The following is a 19,823-nucleotide window of genomic DNA, read 5'->3' on the forward strand; positions in this document are numbered from 1 at the left end:
AGCCATCACGCTGTCACCAATGGTGTGACCTATCTGTCACGGAAGGTGGCTCCTGCTCCATCCCAGGGGAGCAGAAGCCCTGGATTTGCTCCTATGACCTAACCCTAACCCTAACCCTATGACCTCCTCCTGTGGTTAGGTTCTGCTGTTTTTCCGTTGCGGTCAGTGTTTTCTGCACCTCCAGGAGAGCAGAGCAAAGCACCTTAGAAAAGCCAATAGAAGTCCTGTGGGACTCAGCTGTAGAGGAAGCTGTTCCGTTTGTCAGCCCCTGCTTGTTTGTGGAACCCTCAAGAAAGTCCCTTCAGCAGTGTCTATCTCGGGTGCTGCCAGTCAGAGATGAGTGAAGTGCATCTTGCAGGCCCCAGCAGGATGCTTGGAAAGGAGAACTGCAACCACACTATGTGGACAAACCAGCTCCTTGTGATACTGAGGACTGGGAATGCCTCATCCCTTTCCATGGCAACGTCCCTCATGGCCTGTGGAGGCACATGAAGAAGCACCTGACCCACCTGGACTGGAAGGACCCTGCTGCAGGTATCTGGAGGCTATGGTGGACCTCAGGGTGACATTGGCTTGCTGCTGTCCTTCTCCAGAGGAAGCCAAAGCTGGCAGTGGGAGATGCTGGGAAGGTCATAGGCAGCTACCTGAAGGAAGCTGCTGATGCTCCACCCAGTAGGGTCCAGTGGGGGCCTCCCAGTTCAAGAGGGATATGAAGAAACTAGAGAGGCTGAAGGACAACCAGCATGGTCATGGAGCTGGCACACATTGAGGATGCTGGATATGCGGGATGAGTGGCTCCTCATCCTGCCCTAGGGCTGGTCTTTTCAGCACCAGTAGGGACCTGCCTCCCTGCCTGTACCTGCTGTGAGTCCATCCATCTCTCACTGCATCTGGTTCAGGACCAGGCTGAGCACCTCAGGGAGGCCAGGTGTTGCCCAGCAGATCCCTGCCCTCGGGGCAGCTGGAGCACAGAGAGACAGCACCTGGCTATGGAAGAAATACACTTTTATTGGGAAGCGCTCTGCAGAGGTGCCAGGCTCTGTCGTACCGAACAATCCCTCCAACGCTGCTGGGTGGGAGTGAGAGCCCAAAGGACATTGGCTCTGGCCATAACCAGGGCTCTCCTCCAGGTCAGAAGCAACCCCAGGGCTGGAGGGGAGGATGGCATCGGTCAAAACCAGCTCGACCCCATGCTGGGCATGGCACGGCTGCGGCAGCACCAGCAATGGAGCCGTGCCTGGAGTCCAGGGCGCCAGGGCAGGGGCTCGGTGTCAGTGATGGGCGCAGGGACCCTGCACCCTGCTGCACCCCAAGCATGGGGCGTGGGAAGCGAGCGGCTCCGTTACTGCAGAATACACTGTGGGTACAAGCGCTGCTTATGCGGTCAATAATACTGCTACAAAAAGGGGGGGGATGCCAAGCACGGACCCCCCCGGGGCTGGTGGCCAGGCCAACTCCCTGCAGTCCTGGCAGGGAGCAGGCAGCGGGGCATGGATGGGGAGGACCCGGTCCTGGAGCAGGGGAGACTAAAGGAGAGAGGGGGATGAGAGAAATGGAGAGAAGGGGAATTGGAGGCTCAGGACTGCTCCCGTGCCCCCTGCCCAGCCCAGGCTCCCATGCCCACCGGCTGTGCTGGCAAACGTCCTTCCTCCAGCACAGGGCTGGTGCCCAGCTCCCTTTCACTGCACGGCCTGAGCGGGTGCAGCGGCGGCTCTGGGGGGCTCCAGGCTGGCTTCTCGGCTCTTCTTCCTGGGGGGCTTTTTGATGGGGGTTTTCTTGGCCGCCTGCTCGCCAGTGGGAGCCGGGTCCTGGCTGCTGCCGGTGCTCGGCTTCTCCACCCACTTGTGCTCCCCGGCCACTGGCTCGGTAGCCCCAGGGATCAGTTTCTGCAGGGGGGGGGAGGTGGGCAGCAGGGGCTTGCTGGTCTTCTGGCCGCCGGCGGCCGCCGAGCGCTTGGCTTTCTGTGGAGGAGTGGGCTTCTCCCGCTGCACTCCCACTCCGTTCGCCCGGGCGCCTCCGTCCCCCTTGTTGAGGCTCTGAGTCTTTTCCTTCAGCTGGGCAGCCAGCTCGGAGGCCAGCTGGGGATGGAGTGGCTCAGAGCGGGGTTTGCCAGCGCTGGGGCTTCGCGGAGCATCCCTGGTGTCCCCAGCCCGCCGCTCTGTCTGGAAGGCACCCATCTTCCGGAAGGCGTTCTGCACCGCCCCATTGATGCTCTCTGTGGGCTCTGAGCTGCCTTTGCTCCTCTGCTTGGGCTTGGAGGGCGACTGGGGCTCCCCAGCCAGGCTGGCTTTGCCCTCAGGGACACCAGGCTCCTTTGGTTGTTTTTGTGCTTTCTCCTTGCCCCGCATGCTGCCCCTCTCCTCTGCCCTGCCCTGCATGCTGGCAGATGTCTCGCTCGGGCTCCTCTTCCTCTTGGCCAAGCCTTGGCCTTGCTCGGGGCTGTCGGACCCAGCAGCCACTCGCTCTGGGGACCAGCTGGACACCGGCAGCGAGTTGGATTGGCTGGAGTTGTACCTGCCGTGGATCCAGGAGACTTTGGGCTTTGTGGCTGGGTCTGGGGGACGGGGCTTGGTCCGTTCTGGGGACGGTGGCTTCCCAGGGCTGCGTGGCTCTGCGGTGCCATCCTCCTCCTCCTTGGACTGCTTGGAGAGACGGGCAACCCGGGCATAGAGTGCAGCACCGGCTGAGCCCGAGCCGCAGGACGAGCGCTCGCTGTCCGAGGACTTGAGCAGAGGCATTTCGCTGCTGTCAGCCGGGAAGGCTCGGACTGAGCCCGTCTCCTTCAGGAAGGTGTATTCACCTGCTTCCTCCCCGCTGGCTGGGGCCACCAGCTTGTCCCCAGGGCTGGCGGGTGTCCCCCGGTCCCTGCTGTCACCCACACTCTCTGCAGGAAGAAGGCACGGGGTGGGTCAGGAGGAGCTGTGCTCAGGGAGGGGAAGATCTGAGATGCTCCTGCAGCATGATGGGACAGCATCCCCCTCGGTGTCCCACACCCTGGTGTCATCCCCAGCGCCCTCCTCCCAGTCACAAGAAGGCTCTTAAAGCGACCCCAGAGAAGGAAGCTGTGAAACTGAATGGGAGGGAACATTGTCCCCTGCATCCCTTCTCAGTGGATGTGGAGCCAGGGTAATAGTCCCCACCACACAAGGGCAATGTCTCTCCACTGAGCAGGAGATGGCCCCTGGAGATAGCCCTGAGGAGCCCTGGGGAAGCACTGTTTCCTGCTCACCTTCGTGGGGGACGCAGTACACTGGCCCCTCATCCGTGGTGTCAAAGGAGGAGAAGGAACCGCGGGATGACCAGGATGGGGAAGGCTGCTCCACCACAGAGGGCGGCTCAATGAAGCTGCAGTTCAGGGTGTTCTCCAGGTCATGGTGGGCAACTGCAAGGACAAAGAACTGCTGTCAGTGCCAGGACTGCCGGACACCCCAGCCCCGCCAGGAGGGTGCTCATAGAATCACGGGACCATGACAGCACCCAGCTCAGTGGAGGGGACCGACCCACACTGAGACTCAGGCACCTCCAGATGCTCTGGTAACCAAGAAGCCCCCAGCATCCTGGCCTGTATAAGCACCAATGCAGCAGCAGGGCCAGGGCAGTGACTGTCCCCCTTCACTGGGCACTGGTGAGGCTGCACCTCAAATCCTGTGTTCAGCTCTGGGCCCCTCTGGGGTTGACGATTACCCCCAGGTATTTGTCACCTCTGCCCACACATCCCAACACCTAAGGCACGCTGCAATTTCCTGCTTGGACTGGGGGATTCTTGCACATCCCTGCTTTACAATAAAATAACTCTCAGTGTCATTGGGATGTCCTCTTCTCCCAGAACATTGTTTCTTTATTAGGACTGCATTAAAAGGAGGGCAATGATGCCCACTTGCCCCTGCCCAATTTGGCTTCTTGGAGAAAGGAAAGAAAACCCCCATACAGCAATATTTCAAGAGCAAACGACTGCAGAGGGGAAGTGGCAGTTCCAATATGGCTTTCCTTTGAAACAAACCAAAAAGGGAAAATTAAAAGCAGCTGGCTGGAAGCAGATGAAGGGAGATGCTTCCCGAGAGGAGGCGTGATGAGCGGCTGGGACCCACGGCCACAAGGCGCCTCTGGGACCTCAGTGAGACCCAGGATATGGCCAGAAGGTACAAAGAGGATGTGCAGCACACCCAGATGGGGCTGGGGGCTCCTGCATGGTCCTTTGGGATTTACCTACACTGGAAGATAGACACCTCTGGCTGATGGGGCTGGGAGAAACATGGATGCTTCTCACTAGTCCCCTCCTGCCACTACTCCTCAAAATCTCCCAGGGCCACAGCATGAAGGTGCCAACCCCAGCCCTGCCTGCACAGTGGCCCAGACTCTGGCAGTGCAGCCACAGGGGTCAGCCCAAGCTGTGGCCCTTCTGGCTGCCAGCTCGGTGCTGGCAGGATCCCCAGGGAGATGCTGTGGATCTGAAGCTGATGCCAAGGCTGGGAAGAAGCTTTCCAGGCGGACACCTGGGACTCCTGATGAGCTTCAGGAAGAGCTGGTACCCCACTGGGGACGGTTCTACCATGTGTGGGCTTGTGCTCACTGTTATTGACCATGTTCATGTTTGAGCCCAGAGGGGAAACCCACTCAGTGCCAGCAAACACATGGCTGGGTCAGCAGCTCTGCAAGGACATGAGCGGATCCAGAGCAACCATCTGCTGGGCATCCGTGGCTTCAGGCAGCACCGGTTTACCCATGACATCCCCACAGGGGTCTTAGCACCTCCAGCTCTGACCTGGCCGTTGGGATGGGGCATTTCAGCATCCCTGGACCCTCCTGCTGGGGCAGGACCAACACAGCAGCAGACTACTGTGTTGTGGCCACTGTGGCTTCCAGATGGAGCTGTGTGCTGACGTGGCACTGCAGTCACCAGCACCACCGGCATAAAGCTGCTCCAGGCACTCAGCAGCTCCCCCTTGCCCGGGGGTTTCCCAGACCCAGTGGGGGCTGGAGGCATAGCTGCACCAGGCACTAGAGCTGCCAAAACCCACTGGCTGCAGCGCATGGGCTGACGTGATGAACACAAGGCAAACCCTGACCAAAGCCTGCTCCCTTTTCCTAACGACCCCCAGCCTCACCATCAGGCTCTGGGAATAGCCACAGCCCTGCCAGGTCATGAGGCCATCCCGAACATCCCTCTGGCACTGTCCTCGCCCGTTTCCGGGCCCACTGCTGTCCTGTTTACACAGAGAAGCTGGATGGGCTCCAGCTGCCTCTGGGCTGGTGCAGGGAAGGTGCAGGCAGTCCTCCTTGGGCTCCCCCTGCCCTTGCCGCACACAAGCACCCTCTGTCCTTCCCGAGCCCTGCCCGGCCCCTTCCACAAACACGGCCTCTGTTATCCTTGCAGTAGGAATGTTTCTCCAGCCCCGACACACCCTGCTCCATGGCAGGGCTTTGCTGTGCCCCACACGGCAAGGAGGCTGTGATGAAGGAGCTCAGGAACTGTGTGCTGGGATGGGGCTGTGTACCACCTGGAATGGGGGACTTGGCATCATGCTGAGCCACTGTCCAGTGGGATGTGGCTGCTCAGGACATCCCACTGTCACTGCACACACAGGGAAGGGAGGCTGAGCCCCACAGCAGCACAGTATCCCCCGGGAGGGGGGAGCACAGGGAGGGTTTGGTGCAGGGGACGCTGTCCCCCAGCTGCATGGGTCCCCTACAGCCATGACAGCTCTAGGTCAGGCCCTTCGCCACATGTGAGCATCCCCTGCAAGTGCAGTTTGTGCCCAGGCAGTGGGGGGAGCTCACCCAACATCCCTACCCTCCATCCTCACCTCTGCTGCACGCAGCAGCAGCAGGGTGGGCTCTGGCCCCAGCTGGGATGCTCAGGCTCCACACAAAGCTTGGGCAGGGTTAGGTCAGGACCAAAAGGCCAAACAAGGCAATTCCCTGGTGCAACAGGGACATTTCCCCTACCTGGGGATCCTCAAATCCCCACGGAGCAGCTCAGCAGAGCTCCGGTCACCAGGCAGCCACCCTAACAAAGCAAAATGATACCACTGACATCCAGAGGCTGCAGAAAGGGCTCAGCACCTGTGAGCCATGCGCTCACACCAAAGCACTTTGATGGAGCTGGGGACCTGCGTGTCCCCATCCCTGCTGTGCTGTGCTCACTGCCTGGGCTGGGGGCTGCAAGTCCTGCTCTGTTCTGTGAGGGGTCAGCCCCTGGGCTGTGGCTCTGTGCCCCCTCCCCAGATGGCAGCACCTTACCCACGACCTTGGGCAGCTTCTGGCGGCGCAGTGGGATGCGTGGGAGCTTCATGCCAATGCGGCTGAAACGCCCGCACAAGCGTCTCCGTGGCTTCTTGGCTGCTGCTGGGTCCTGGCCGGAGCTGCAAGAGAAGGGGACAGCCCCATCAGAGGGGCACCAGCAGCCACCCTGTGGTGGGGACAGCGTTAATGGGGTGATGGAGGGAGTCAGGACTTCAGGGGCCTGCAAAGACAAATGGTGTTAGGAGAAAATAATGGGGCAGGTGAAAGGGTGGTTGGAGATCTGCTGAGGGTACTGCTAGCGCAGCACCAGCTCACACCATGCTGGGATGCAGAGCAGTGCCAGGGGGTGGTGGCAAGGTCGGAGCCGGCCACAGCTGTTGGCAGCCCAAAGCACCCGGAACGCACAGCCAAGACCCCAGAACAAACACGTGGCTTCTCTTTATTTGCTCTCTGGTTTTGAGGTGTTTTCAGGCAGTTATCTGCAGCTGCACGGGAGAGCTGCTTCCTGGGCTGATACACAACCTGTGCTGAGCCCATCACTTGGGATGCTCCACAAGGTAGTGCTGTGGGGGTGGCACTGGGGGTGACCCAGCTTTTGGGGGACACTGCAGAGGTCCAGGCACCATGGGAGAGAGGGAACTATCTCCCTTCTCCCTGTCCAACACTTCACCACAGGGTGCTGTGCCAGTGCTTTTCTCTGTGGGTAATTGCCTGCAGCCCCCAGGGCTTCTGAGGCGGATGTGCGGGACAGGGCTGAGCTGGCATGGCTGCAATGGGAGCTTCTGGAAAATTCCAGAGCAGTGGCTGCCAGCATGAGAAGGGATTCACCGTGGCTGGAGGAACTCCCACAGCCTGGCACATGCTGAGCAGCACAAGCCCTTCCCTCTCCAATGGGGATGTCACCTGCTGCTGCCAACATGCTGCCAGTATCAGCATCCCAGCCTGGCAGTGCTGCAGTTGATTGCCCCCTCCAGGACCCATGCCATGGCCCAGGGGATTGTTCTTGGGGGTCGTGGTCACATCTCAATGCTCTCACTGTGCTTTAGGGCTCCCCTTGCAGATGAGCTCCATCCTCCCAGATACTGGAGAGGACCCAGTAGGTCTCTGTGAAGTGGTGTCCCATGAGAGGTAAACAGTCAGGGCAGAGGCTCATCCCAAGTCCCTCCATCACCCCCTGCTTGGGTGCTGCCCTGAGGATGCAGCAGGACCCGCTCATACCCCTGGGACATGCAGGACATACAGTGCTGCTCTGCCTCAGTTTCCCTGCAGCACCGCTCTCCCAGTACGGTCCTTGCATCCCCATCCTGGTCCCAGCCATGCACTGGTAACTGATGTCCCCAGCTGTCCCCTTCCCTGCTTAGGCTTTGTATCAGAGCCTGGTGGGACCCCACCTGGCCCTGGTACTCACCCACAGGCTTCGTCCTTCTTGCGGCAGATGCAACAGCAGCAGAGCAGGGAGAGCAGGAGGATGAGTAGCAGTGCCAGGAGCGCTCCTGCACCTATCACCCCCATCCGCTGGTTGGCCTCTGCAAGACAGAATGGGTGGCTCAGCCCCATCCAGCCCCATGCACACCGAGTGCCCATTCTGTGCCCATCCCAGCTCTCACCCATGTGACAGGCGCCCGTCAGTGGGTTGCAGGCACCGTCGTGGCACCCACAGGCTTCAGCACAGTTGGCTCCATAGCGGCCGGGTGGACACGTGAGGTTACAGCTGGGAGGAAACAGTGATCATGAGCCAGGCTGGAAGAGACCTTTAAGATCACCCAGTCCAACTGCTCCCAGCACTGCCAAGCCACCCACTAACCCATGGCACTGAGGGCCTTGGCTACATAGTACAGTGGATTCAGGGATGCTGGTGGCATTGCTGGGCACTGAACCCTCCGGCAGCTGTTCATCAGCAGCAGCGTCCCAGCCGGAGCGGCTGCAGCCGTAAGGAGCCAGCAGGCCCTGGCCCAAACCTGCTCCCCTGGGAATGGCCTGGCCCTCGGTGCCATGCCTGGAGGCAGCTCAGCCCATTTCACACTCCAACAACTTGCAAAGCCCAGCCTTGTGCCTGCCAGGCGCTGGGTGCTGGCCGGGCGCACACCGAGCCCGTGGCTGCTCTGGTGGCTGGGAGCAGGGACAGTTCCCTGGCAAAACTCCTCATCCCACCACCTGGACCTGCATTTCCTCACATTCTGGGAGAGCACAGGGCAGTAATTTGCTTTCCTCTGGTCCTGACACCTCTGGGAATGATGTGGAGAAGATACAGAACTCTCTGCATGCCACAGATACTTTAGTATCCTCCCAGTGCAGAGCTGAGAGAACCCCCTGCACGGGGAGGACATCATTCTGCCTTCCTTCCAGAAAGCATCCCTTTTTATAGCAAAATTATACATTGACAAATGCAGGAGTTTGCACATAGTCACAGGAAACAGTCTGAGCCTGGAGTGCACTCATACAGAACAGCTCAGCCCACGGCTACAGTGCTGCTGGGGATGCTGCTGGGGCTGTGGCTGCATCCCGAGCATCCTGGTCCCCACACTCCTGGTGCTGTGCCAGGGTCTCAGAAGTCTAATCCATGTGCTGCTGTCCAGCACTCTGATGAAAGCACCAGCACCTACCTCCCTCCACCTCTGCTGCTAAAGGTGGACACGATGCCCTGGCCTGAGCTGCTGCCAGTGCCCATCTGGCTCTTTTAGCAGCACAAGGGGTTGGTGAAGCCCCCCAGAACCCACCCAAAATCCAAACACTTCTTGTTTATATGTCCTGAGTGAAACAGTGGCATGGGCAGGACACCAGCTTCGAATCCCTCTTCTGCCATTGCCCCTGCAGTTAATGATGGGAAAATCCGAGCAACACCAGCACTGTGGGAGCTGTCTGCATGCCCCAGGCACAAGGAAATGCTTTTCTGCCTTTCCACACAGTCCCACACTGGACAAAACCACCAGGGAATGCAAGCAGGATATCCAGTGTCCCTGTGCCCCCTCCTTGGGCAGGAGGAGGGCTGGGGGCCTCTTCCCAGGGGTGAGGAAGACTCCAACCAGAGCTGTAGCTCGCAGCAGGAGCACCCTGTGGATGCCATGCGTGTGAGGCTTTTTGCTATTCTGGGATGTGGTTTTCTCTCTCTTTTCAACTAGAAATTCCACCCTGGACTTAAAATCCCCCACGAAACCACTGTTTTGTCGACAGCGTTTGTTTTTGCCAAATAGACATTTCCTACAGCAAAATCCCTCTCTCGCTAAGGGCTCCAGAAGCGCGTCCTTTCTCCCCCTTCCAAAATTCATCTCTGTTATTGCCCACGAGTGCTTCCACCCCAGGAAACCTCTTGTATGGAAACCTCCTTGGGTAGGAGGAGGGCTAGGGGACTCTTCCCAGGGGTGAGGAAGACCCCGGCCAGAGAGTCCACACTCCAGGAGCCCTGGGGTGCTCCCCAAGCATGCCCACTGTGCCTCACTTACTAGGTGCCATGGGAGCCGGGGTGGCAGAGGCAGCGGCCTGTCTCGAAGTGGCACTGGCCATTGACACAGTCACTGCAGACAAAGGCACAGTTCTCTCCGTATGTCCCATTCCGGCACTTCGTTTCACACCTGAAATGGGAGGGATGAGGGCAGGCGATGGAGCATTCATAGATCCTGGGGAATGCTGGCATACATCCCCCCGACCCTCCTGCCTGCAGGCAGGGAGATGGGCTGTGTGTTATCATCCCTGTTTGGGTGCTTCAAAGCCCTGGAACTGATCCTGGGCACAACAGCCTGTGGGAATGCATCTGACCTTGAGAGCTGTCACGAGCACCCAGCACTGCATAGAGGCATAGGGCAGGGGTCTCACAGGCTCCCTCCAGTCTCATGGCTGTGCCAGTGGGCTCAGACCATCCCTGCCCTCCCCTTCTGGCTGCAGAAAGCCAGGCAGGGAGTAGGAGGGATGCTAGGCATCACCTGCCCTATCCCGGCTGCAGCACTCACCGGTCTCCAATCCAGCCGGGGTTGCAGTGGGAGCACTTGCCATTGATGTGGTTGCAGGTGTGACCATCCTTACAGGGGGGACAGAGCTTCTCACAGCCCTCTCCATAGAAGCCGGGTGAGCAGGGCTGGTCGCATTTGGTGCCATTCCAGCCCGCCTCGCAGGTCAGGCAGCGCCCATCTGCCACGGTGCACGGCTGCAGGCTCTTGCACTGCCCGCACCTGCAACGGCAACTTCCCTTTGTTCAACATCTCCCTTCCCTCATCTTTCTCAGCCCCTTACTTCAGCAAAGAGGAGGCTTTGATAACAGAGAACAGAAAATATGGCTCTAATTATTAATAACATACCCTTACTATCTCATTTTCTGGAATTGCACTCAGAAGTATCAGTGCAAAATACCTCCTTCCCCTCCCTGGGAATGTCCTGAATTCACAGCCTAGGCATGACTATGACTGTGAGGTGGAGCCCATCAGCCTGCACAGCATCCCTCAATCCCCCTGCTGCCACCTCCCACTGAGCCCAGGGGATCAGGGCACTCACCGCCTCCTGCAGCCCTGTCCATAGAATCCCGCGGGGCACGGCTCGCGGCAGTACTTCCCGCGGTATCCCGGCTCACACGTGCACGTCCCATCCACCTGGTTGCACTTGCCCTTGTAGCACTGGCAGTAGCGGTCACAACGGGGCCCGAACGTCCGCTCCCGGCACTGGCAGCGCCCCGTGAACTGCTCGCAGGGAGAGTTGTTGCAGGAGCATTGGTTGTTGCAGCCGCGGCCCCACCAGCCGGGCTGGCACAGGCAGTTCCCTGTCTGCTGGTCGCACTGGGAGTTGTGGCTGCAGTAGCAGGAGCTGGAGCACTGCGGTCCCCACCAGTTGGGCTCGCAGGTACACTTGCCTGTCTTCTGGTCACACTTGCCGTGCTTGCAAAGGCAGACGTTCTCGCACTTGGGACCCCAGCGGGTGGGGTTGCAGGTGCACTGCCCCGTCACGTCCTCGCACTGCCCGTTGGGGTGGCAGCTGCACATCTCCTTGCAGTCGGGACCCCAGAACTGCCGGGGACACTCTGTGGGCAGAGCCATCAGCCCTGGCACTGCCTGTGGGAAACAGCCCTGCCTCCAGGGGAGACCCCCACTCCCAAAGGGATGCTCAAGCACAGGGACTCCCCTCCTCTAGTGCGCTGGGTCTCAGAGGAGATGCCTCCAAAGGGATGATGTCCTGGCCACAAAGCCAGGGCAGAGCATCCACCTCGGGGAAGTCACCCCGGGATGAGCTAACCCCAGCAAACCCCACCGAGGACACCTCGTGCCATGCCGGTACTCACTGGTGTCACAGTTGGCGCCAAAGTAGCCATGGCGGCAGCGGCACTCGCCGGGCCGGACGCACACTTCATTCTCCTTGCAGGTGAAGTTCCCCTCGCACACAGCTGGATGGATGGCCAGGCATCAGGAGGGAGCATGATGCCACTGGACCCATCCCTATTCCCAAACACACCCCAGCCCCGCAGGGTGTGTGGTGGCATTCCAGGTGCTGTGGCACAGTGACCGTCCTGGCAAGCAAGCCGGTCAGGCTGGATGGGACCCTCACCAAGAAAAGGCCACCAGCCTCCTGTCACCCCATTGAGCTCCATCCCTGCCACCCAGCCCAACCCGTCCCTGTCTGTGTCTGTACCCAGCAGCAGCTCAGCTCCATGTCACCAGCAGAAGCACCCCTGTGCCAGGACTGCCTGTGGGCACCAGAGGAGAACAGGGACATGGGTTGGGGGGGTAGTAGGCAGACCCCTGTTGCCTCCACTCATTACAGACACAGTGGTGTCACTGCCACCCCACCACTGCCTCTCCTGCTGGGCCACCAGCCCCTCTGCTGTGAGGGGTCCTTGTGCTGGGGCAGGAGCAGGATGTGGACAGGCAGCATTGTGGTGCAGGCTGGCACAGGCAGGTCCTGCTTGGCCCTGGATGAGCCACCTTAGGAGCCACATGGGAGAGCAGACCACCCATCCCATTCACCTTACCTGGGAGCTGTTAGACCTACGGTGATGGATACTATAGAACCCCCTAAAATAGACAGATTACACAGGTTAGGAGCAGTGAGTCTAAGGGTTAGAGCAGGTTGGGGGGGCAAGGAGATGGGGAAAGCTTGCTGGTGGGACCTTCCTCCCCCCACTGTCCTGGCAGACCCTGTTCTCCCTCACACTGAATGAACCATGTCCTGTTCCTGGTGTGCAGGCACCCAACGCATGCAGCGAGCGGTTACAAGGGCTCATGCACGGTGGGTTAGTTGGTTACGTGTCCTGGCTGCTGGCTGCACACTGCTGGTGCCCCAGGCTGGTGCACTGAACTCCTCCGTCTCTCCTGGGACAGGGGCAGTCCCGTGGCCAGCCGAGGCTGTGGGGATAGCTCAGGAACCCCGGAACAGCCCCATGCTTGTGGATCAGTGCAGGGAATCAGAGCTCCAGGGCCTCATGCTCAGCATCTGTGCCCCTGTAAGAACTGTAATGCTTGGCGTGGCCCTGGCTGGGGCTGCCCCAGCAGCCTCTCCCCACTGGGGCCATCATGGACACGTGCCTGGTCTCGGCGGCTCTGCCTTGGCTCCTCACGCTGCTTTGGGAAGTCTCTGGGTCCCATTCCTGCAGCTGCACCATCCCTGTCCCACACTTCACCCTGGGGAACCCTGGCTGACCCTTGGGTCCCAGAGCAGCACCTTCAGAGCCAGCCAGCATGGATAGAAACCTGCCAGCCTGGGAGCGGTGGTGATGCTCCATGTGGAGGAGCCATCTGGTGCCTGGTGCACCCCAGGGTGTCCATGTGGGTTCAGGGAATACCCCAGCACTGGGGCTGAGCACCCATTCCATCCACACACTGCTGGCTTCAAGTACCACAGGGAAACAGGACAGGCCCCAGCATCCCCAGGGAGCCTGGCTGGAGGCAGAGGCCCCTGGGACACAAGATCCCTGGGACAGGAGGTCCCCGCTGTGGGGCACATCAGGGTGGCCCCTCAAAACAGCAGTGAGGCCAGGAGGGCTTAGCAAAGGATAGGCGGATGAGCAGCATCCAACACAGGAAGACACCAGTGCTTACCTATTAAACACTCGCTTCCTTGTTGCCTCCATCCTGGGCAGCACACAAGCACCGCAGAACTACAGAGGGCAAGAAAAAGCACCATGAATGGTTATGACCCTCAGAAAGCTCTAGTCTTTCCCAAAACTCCATGGAGAACACCAGTGCCATGATGGTGAGAAGTCTCACTCCCGGTCAGTTGAAGCCTGGTTGGAGGCTGCTTCCCTTGTCTCCTATGGGACAAGGAACGCTGCTGGCTGCTCTCACCATGCAGAGCTGCTGGGGGCTCCCATGGGCACTGGGTTCAGCCAGGAGTGAGGCCAGGACCAGTTCCTCTTTGAGCCAGGAGTGGTGAAACAAGGAGAGGTGTGTTTGGAATCGCTGACAAAAGAAATCCCCCAAACCCCTAAAAGCTGGGAAAATAACATGTTGAGCACAGCTCCTGGGGGATATCCCCAACACAGAAGCCGCGTGATGCCAGCTGCATGTGGCTGGGATGTATCCCTGAGCCCTTGGGTGCCCAGGAGTGCCACCACCTCCAAAGAGCACCATGCACAAGACCATCACCCAAAGCATTTTTAGCACAAGCCTGACCTTGGCCAGCACCAGGATGGGGTCTCAGAGCCCCTTGGAGGCTCAGCCAGAGATGCTCAGGTCCTTACTGGAATGGGACACCTGGGGACACCTCACCCACACTTGTTCAATGACCCCCCAAGTGACAGGCTGGGGGCTCCCAACGCTGCAACCCAGGTGTAGGGAGCACACTCCCTGTCCCAGGACACTGCAGGAAACCCCCTCATCCCTGGGGGGTCCTGCTCATTCCTGCATGGACCCTGCTCATCCCTGGTGGTATCATACTGCCTGGTCATGGCCAGCCCCGGGAGCGATGCTGAGAGCTATAAAGCACCCGAGTGGGTGCTGCAGTCAATCCAGGGCCGCTCATTCTGCGGCGCAGCCTGGAATGCATTTTGCTCTTTCTTTTTTTTTCCCTTTTCCTCTTTATAAGTAACAAATGCAGAAGAGGAGGAGACAGTGAGGAAGTATCCGCTCAAACCCAGCGCAGTCACAGGACCGCGTCTGGCTGCCAGACAGCCTTGTCCTGGGGCCGGGGAGGGAGCAAGGGAGCTGCCAGCAGCCCCTGGCCCAGCACCGGTACTGGGGGCATTGGAAGCAGGTCCCCCCGCCTGCCCGGCCCCGCCAGGAGCAGCGGGTCCCCTGCTCACAGTGGATGCGGAAAAGTTGGAAAAGAGGCAGAAAAGAACCACAAAAATGATTCAAGGCCTGGAAAGAATGCCTCGCAGACGGAGCCCAAAATAGCTCCATCCTTCAGCCGCTGAAGTGGCTGCAAGATGCTGCGATGGCAGCCGGAGAAACCCCCCGTGTGGGGACCATGGGGTTCAAGTGAGGGGGCTCTGCCCTGGGTAAGCACACAAGGGGATGCAGGGTGTTAAGGGCAAAGGGGGGTCAACCACCAAACCACCTCCCCAGAGACCGGGTGGGCTGGAGACAAGGTTCTCCTCATGAGGCTTCCTGCTGCCCTCCCCTAAGTGCCTGCCATGCTGGGGTGCAGCAGGAAGGGTCTGTGGTGTCCTGACCCTCTCAAAGCAGCCACTGTCCCACCTGGGCCTGCTTTTGTTGCTCCCCCCTCTGGAAATTCAGCATTTGGTGGTTTTTCAATGAAACCACAGCAGGTTTGCAAGGGGAAACCCTTCTGCTTGGGAAACCTCCCTCAAACGGCTTGGCTTGGCTGCCAAAATGGGCATTACAGGGCAGGCACCAAAAAGCATCACCAGTGATGAAAGCCCCTCGGTTGACGGTGGGGAGCTGCTGAAACGGTGGCAGGAAGGAGAAACCCTTCCTTGGCCTTGAGCTGGAGGAGGTGAGCAGCACTGTGACCACCACTAGCACACCCACAGCACTGGGATTGTGTTTACCTTGTGGCTGACAGCTAATCCCTGCTTCCCCATGCCTGCTGCTGGCATCCAGCACCCCTCTACTCAACCCCTACCTCCTCTATCAAGTGATTTTCATGGCAAATAAGCTCACTCCTATTGCGAGCAGAGGCAACTGGGATGCAGCATGGAGTCACTGGTGCTCTCAGTGTGGCGCATGGACTGGTCCTTGAGCACAGCAAGCCCCAGGTAGGGGTAGTGCTGGCTGCAGCATGATGCATGGACCATGGGTCTAAAACACATCTTGTGGTCTCAGCTCCTGCAAAGAGGGCTTGCTCCATACACCTCATGACCCCTGGAACTGGGGTAACCAGGAGATCTGTTTAAAAGGTCACTTGTGCCCCACAGGGACCTGCCACTGCAGACATGCCAGGTGCAAATCCACCTTCTATTCCCTCTTCTCCAAAGCATTTCAAACATTGGGAAAAGAAGAAAAGCTGCCTCTAACACCTGTCCGGGATGTGGGAGCTCTGCTGATGTGGAAGGAAGAAGCAGGGATGTGGGGACACCCAGGGCCGTGACCTGCAGGGACAATCACTCAATGCCCAGCGCATGGCAACATCCTGCTTGTGCTGATCACCAGCAGCACCTCCATGGATGCTCTGGGGGCTTCTATGGAGGCAGAATATTTTTCTTGTGGATGAATTGCTCCCTGAAACACATCCTCTTCAACCATAGCTATGGAGGGGGCTCCTGAGGCCAGAGGGACGGCTCAAGACAGCCCCCCTGAAAACAGTGAGGAGTAGGCTCACACCCTCAGAGCAGAAGAGAGACCCTGGGGCTTGGGTGGGAGCCACTGCTGTGGTCCCATGTCAGATGGTCCCATGTCAGATGGTCCCATGTGAGACCTCCTGCTCTCAGGTCACAAGCACGCAGTGTGTCCCCACAGCCCATAGCCCTCCTGTCCCCTCCCCAGCCCTGTGGCCATCCCGAGTCCTCCTCACCCCACTGCTTCTCCCAAGGATCACCCTGGCACTGAGCCCCTTCTTCCTCCATATCACACATCACTTGGTGCCCTCCAGCTCCCCCCATGTGGCACACAGGGACCACAGGGTCCCAGCCAGCAGCATCCCCCTGGATGATGCCAGCTCTGGGATGCAAGGCAGATATTCCCTGGAGCAGGATTGTGGAAACTCTTCAGGCAGAAGAAGAAAAGAATGAAAAGTTTAAAAGCAACGCTCACCAAAAGAAAGTGTTGGTGAGAGCAGGATGGGGACAAAGCAGTGCCCAGGCACTGGCCTGCACCCCAAACACCAGTGTCGGAGAGCGGCATCCCAGCTTGGTTATAAAACTAACTGGTTGGTTTATAACCAACTTGGTTATAAAGGAACTTCAAAATTAGGAAAGAAAACTTTAACTCCAAATTTCCCCCACATCCCTTTTCTTCCACCCCACATAGTTCCTTGGATTGTTGCTCACTAGCCAGGTCTCAGGAGGTCACAGAAGGAGCTGAAGCAGAATCCTCCTCTCAAGCCCCCCAAAACTCACGACTGGCATCCTCGAGGGATGGAGGTGCCTGGCAGAGCCTCACAACCCAGATCGAACCAGCAGTTTCACCCAGCTTGGGTGGGCGACACTGGGACCTGTCCCAAAGCCCCAGGGCCAGGGAAGGACCCACAGTACCCCAGTTCTTGGGGCCACTAAGGTGGGTTTGGATGGTGACACATGGGGCATCCTCCATGCCAAGGAGGACATCTCAGGGGCTGTCCCCTCCATACCTTGTCTGGCACCTGGGCTGCCTCCAGGCCTCATGGGAGGATGGACTTCACCCTCTGCATCCTGTCTGCTTGCTGCCAAATGCCTAGTGTCCAAGCCCCGAAGCACTGGGTGCAGCATCCCTCCAGCAGCAATGGTGCAGAGGGGAGCACTCTGACACCCCATCGCCACCACATGGGGCTGGATGCTGGCAACAGGACAGGGAAGGGGGGCACTGCTTCACATTCCCGCTGCCAGCCCAGGACATGGTGGCAGTTTTGCTGGGACAGATGATGGGCGGCGAGGAGGAACCACTTTCTGCATCCCACATCCACAGCAGCCACTGCTCGGGCTCCTGAAATGCCTCCTTAGGAAACTCAGGCTGTAACTTGAGGAGGGGGCACCAGCCCCTGCGGCCCTGCTGAATGGAGCCATTATGCGGCCCCTCTCTCTCTCAGCACATGTTTTCCTTGTGGACTCATCTGACCTCACAGGCGAGATATAAAGGTGCATTTATGGCCTGGGCCCCCCAACAAGGGCAGGGGCTGGAGCTCTCCCAGCCAGGAGGCAGGGGCTGTGGGCACTTTCCCCCCTTGACTGGGGCCAGCACCAAGCCCCAGCACTGCAGAGAAGCTTGGGCCGAGGCAATGCTCTGCAGTGACCTGTGGTAGAGGCAGAGCTTGGGGAGTGGGGACAAGGCAGGGCCAGCTCCAAGGGTTCTGTCACCACCCCAATCAGGCAGGCAGGATGTGACCCCAGGGGGCAGCCAGGTAGTGCCAGCACTCACTTCTTGAAGCCAAACCCGAGGGTGATGGAGCTGCCAAGCCCACCATCTCAAGCAGCCCTGGGCAGCTCCACCAGCATACCCAAAGCATCCTGCATCCTGCTCAGCCATGGGACTGGCTGCGGGGGTGCAGGACCGGCCCCCCTCCCCAGTGCAACCCGATGCCCGGAGGCATCCCCACAGCAGAACCGGCCCCATGGATGCAGAATTGGTCCCCTACAACACGACACCAGAGGCACCCAAGAAAAGGTCCCCGCAGCAGATCGGCCCCCCGGGGGCTGCAGAACCGGGTCTTCACAGCACTCCCGGCAGCAGCGAAGTGCAGGACGGGCCCCGGGGCACTCAGAACCGGCTCCGCGCAGCAGGACTGCCCCAAAGGCGAACATGACCGGCCCCGGTGTGCCCAGAACCGGGTCTCCGCAGCTCTCCCGGGGTCAGGACCGGCCCCCCATCCCCGGCCCCCCTCGGGCCGAGCTCATCGGCCCTTCCCGGTGTCCGGCTCCCCCGTCTCAGCTCCTCACAAGCTGGATTTCACCCTAGCAGGCGCCCAGCGGCGGGTGTGTGTGTGTGTGTCCCGTGTCCCCCCCTCCCCATCCCGCCTCGCCCCGCGCCCCGGTCCCGCCGCTCCTACCCTCCGGCCCTGCAGACGTTCCTGCCGCGGGGGCTCAGCTCCTGAGCGGCTCCGCGGCTCAGCACCACCAGCACCAGCACCAGCGGCAGCTCCGCGGCTCCGGCTCGGGCGCGGCGGGGCGGTCGCAGCCCGAGGGCCGCCATCACCGTCGGAGCGGCGGGGCCCGGCCCGACCTGGCCCATCCCATACGGGCGCTTTCTCCCCTCCCTTCGCTCCGCCGCCCGCCCCGGCTCCACCGTGCCCGGTGCCCGCCCTGCCCAGGCCGCTGCTCGGCGGGCGGAAGCCGCAGTGCGAGAGCTCCGCCGCCCCCCGCCCCCCCCCCGGCAGCAGCGGGAGGGGTCCCTCCGCCAGCCAAGAAATTCCACATTGGTTCCCGTGGCGGCGGGCCTGGCTTCGGGGGCCGCGCCCCCCACCGCGGGCAGCACCGCCCGACGGCAATGTGTGGAGGGATCCCCGAGGGATGGATGCGGAGTCCTGGATCCCAGCTCAGCCCCGGGTGCCGGTAGCCCCTGGGAATCCCGTGGCCCCGGCGTGGGGATTGTCCCGGGGTGCGGCAGTCCCTGGGATGTGGCAGCTCCAGAGGTGCAGCAGCGCCGGGATCCAGCCGACCCGGCGTCCTGGCAGCCCTGGGTGCCCAAGAGCCCTGGGGTTGGGCTGTCTTAGGTAGCCAACAACCCCAGGGCCCATCTGCCCTGGGATGTGGCAGCCCCAGCTGGGCTCCAGGAAGACCTGAGAGCAGCTCCAGTGCCTAAAGGGGCTGCAGGAAACCTGGAGAGGGGCTTGGGACAAGGGCCTGTAGTGACACACCAAGGGGAATGGCTTGAACCTGCCAGAGTGGAGACTGAGATGAGCTCTTAGGCAGAAGCTGTTCCCTGTGAGGGTGCTGAGGCGCTGGCACAGGGTGCCCAGAGAAGCTGTGGCTGCCCCATTGCTGGCAGTGTTCAAGGCCAGGTTGGACACAGGGGCTTGGAGCAGCTGCTCCAGGGGAAGGGGTCCCTGCCTGTGGCAGAGATCTGCAGCTGAATGAGCTTTAAGGTCCCTTCCAACCCAAACAAGGCTGGAATTCTGTGTTTCTATGTGCCTCACTGTCCCAGGGTCCATCTCCTGGTGTCTGGCATCTCCATGCATCTGGCAGTGCTGGGCTCAGCCTGCTGGGAGCCACATAGAGACCGGTGGAAGCCAAGTGGTACCCACAATAGTGGAACCAAGGGACCTTGACCCTGAACAGGAACAGAAGACTTCAGAGCAGTAACTAGTTAACCCACCATAAAGACACATCTGTGGACCTGGGGGACACATGGGGCACCCCCAGCAGCCCCACAGCTCCAGCCTGGTCAGTGACCCTCCTCAGTCCAACAGTGCAGCAACACTGAAAGCGCTCCATGAGCGTGGTTGATGTCATCCATTGCACACCATCTGCAGTTCCTTCTGAAGGCTTCAGGCCTTTCGAGCACGTGTGCTTCAGTGTGGGGCTACCGGCAGAGCTGCCACCACTTGATGCCTCCTCTTCCTTCAGGACAAGGAGG

At 60.1% G+C, this 19,823-nt stretch overlaps 1 protein-coding gene across 1 annotated transcript; it reads right to left on the reverse strand.

The window, feature by feature from the left end:
• Positions 1–988: 988 nt before the first annotated feature.
• Positions 989–18,694, reverse strand: SCARF2 (scavenger receptor class F member 2). Its single transcript, XM_034068348.1, is given in 13 exon segments — positions 989–2,884; positions 3,230–3,382; positions 6,241–6,362; positions 7,652–7,769; positions 7,851–7,954; positions 9,684–9,812; positions 10,188–10,406; positions 10,726–11,245; positions 11,504–11,605; positions 13,257–13,315; positions 18,298–18,570; positions 18,572–18,604; positions 18,606–18,694. Coding segments are annotated over 13 exon segments (3,096 nt in total). The 5' UTR covers positions 18,665–18,694; the 3' UTR covers positions 989–1,679.
• Positions 18,695–19,823: the final 1,129 nt, after the last annotated feature.

Source organism: Melopsittacus undulatus, chromosome 12 (assembly GCF_012275295.1).
Source record: "Melopsittacus undulatus isolate bMelUnd1 chromosome 12, bMelUnd1.mat.Z, whole genome shotgun sequence".
Lineage (NCBI taxonomy): Eukaryota > Metazoa > Chordata > Aves > Psittaciformes > Psittaculidae > Melopsittacus > Melopsittacus undulatus.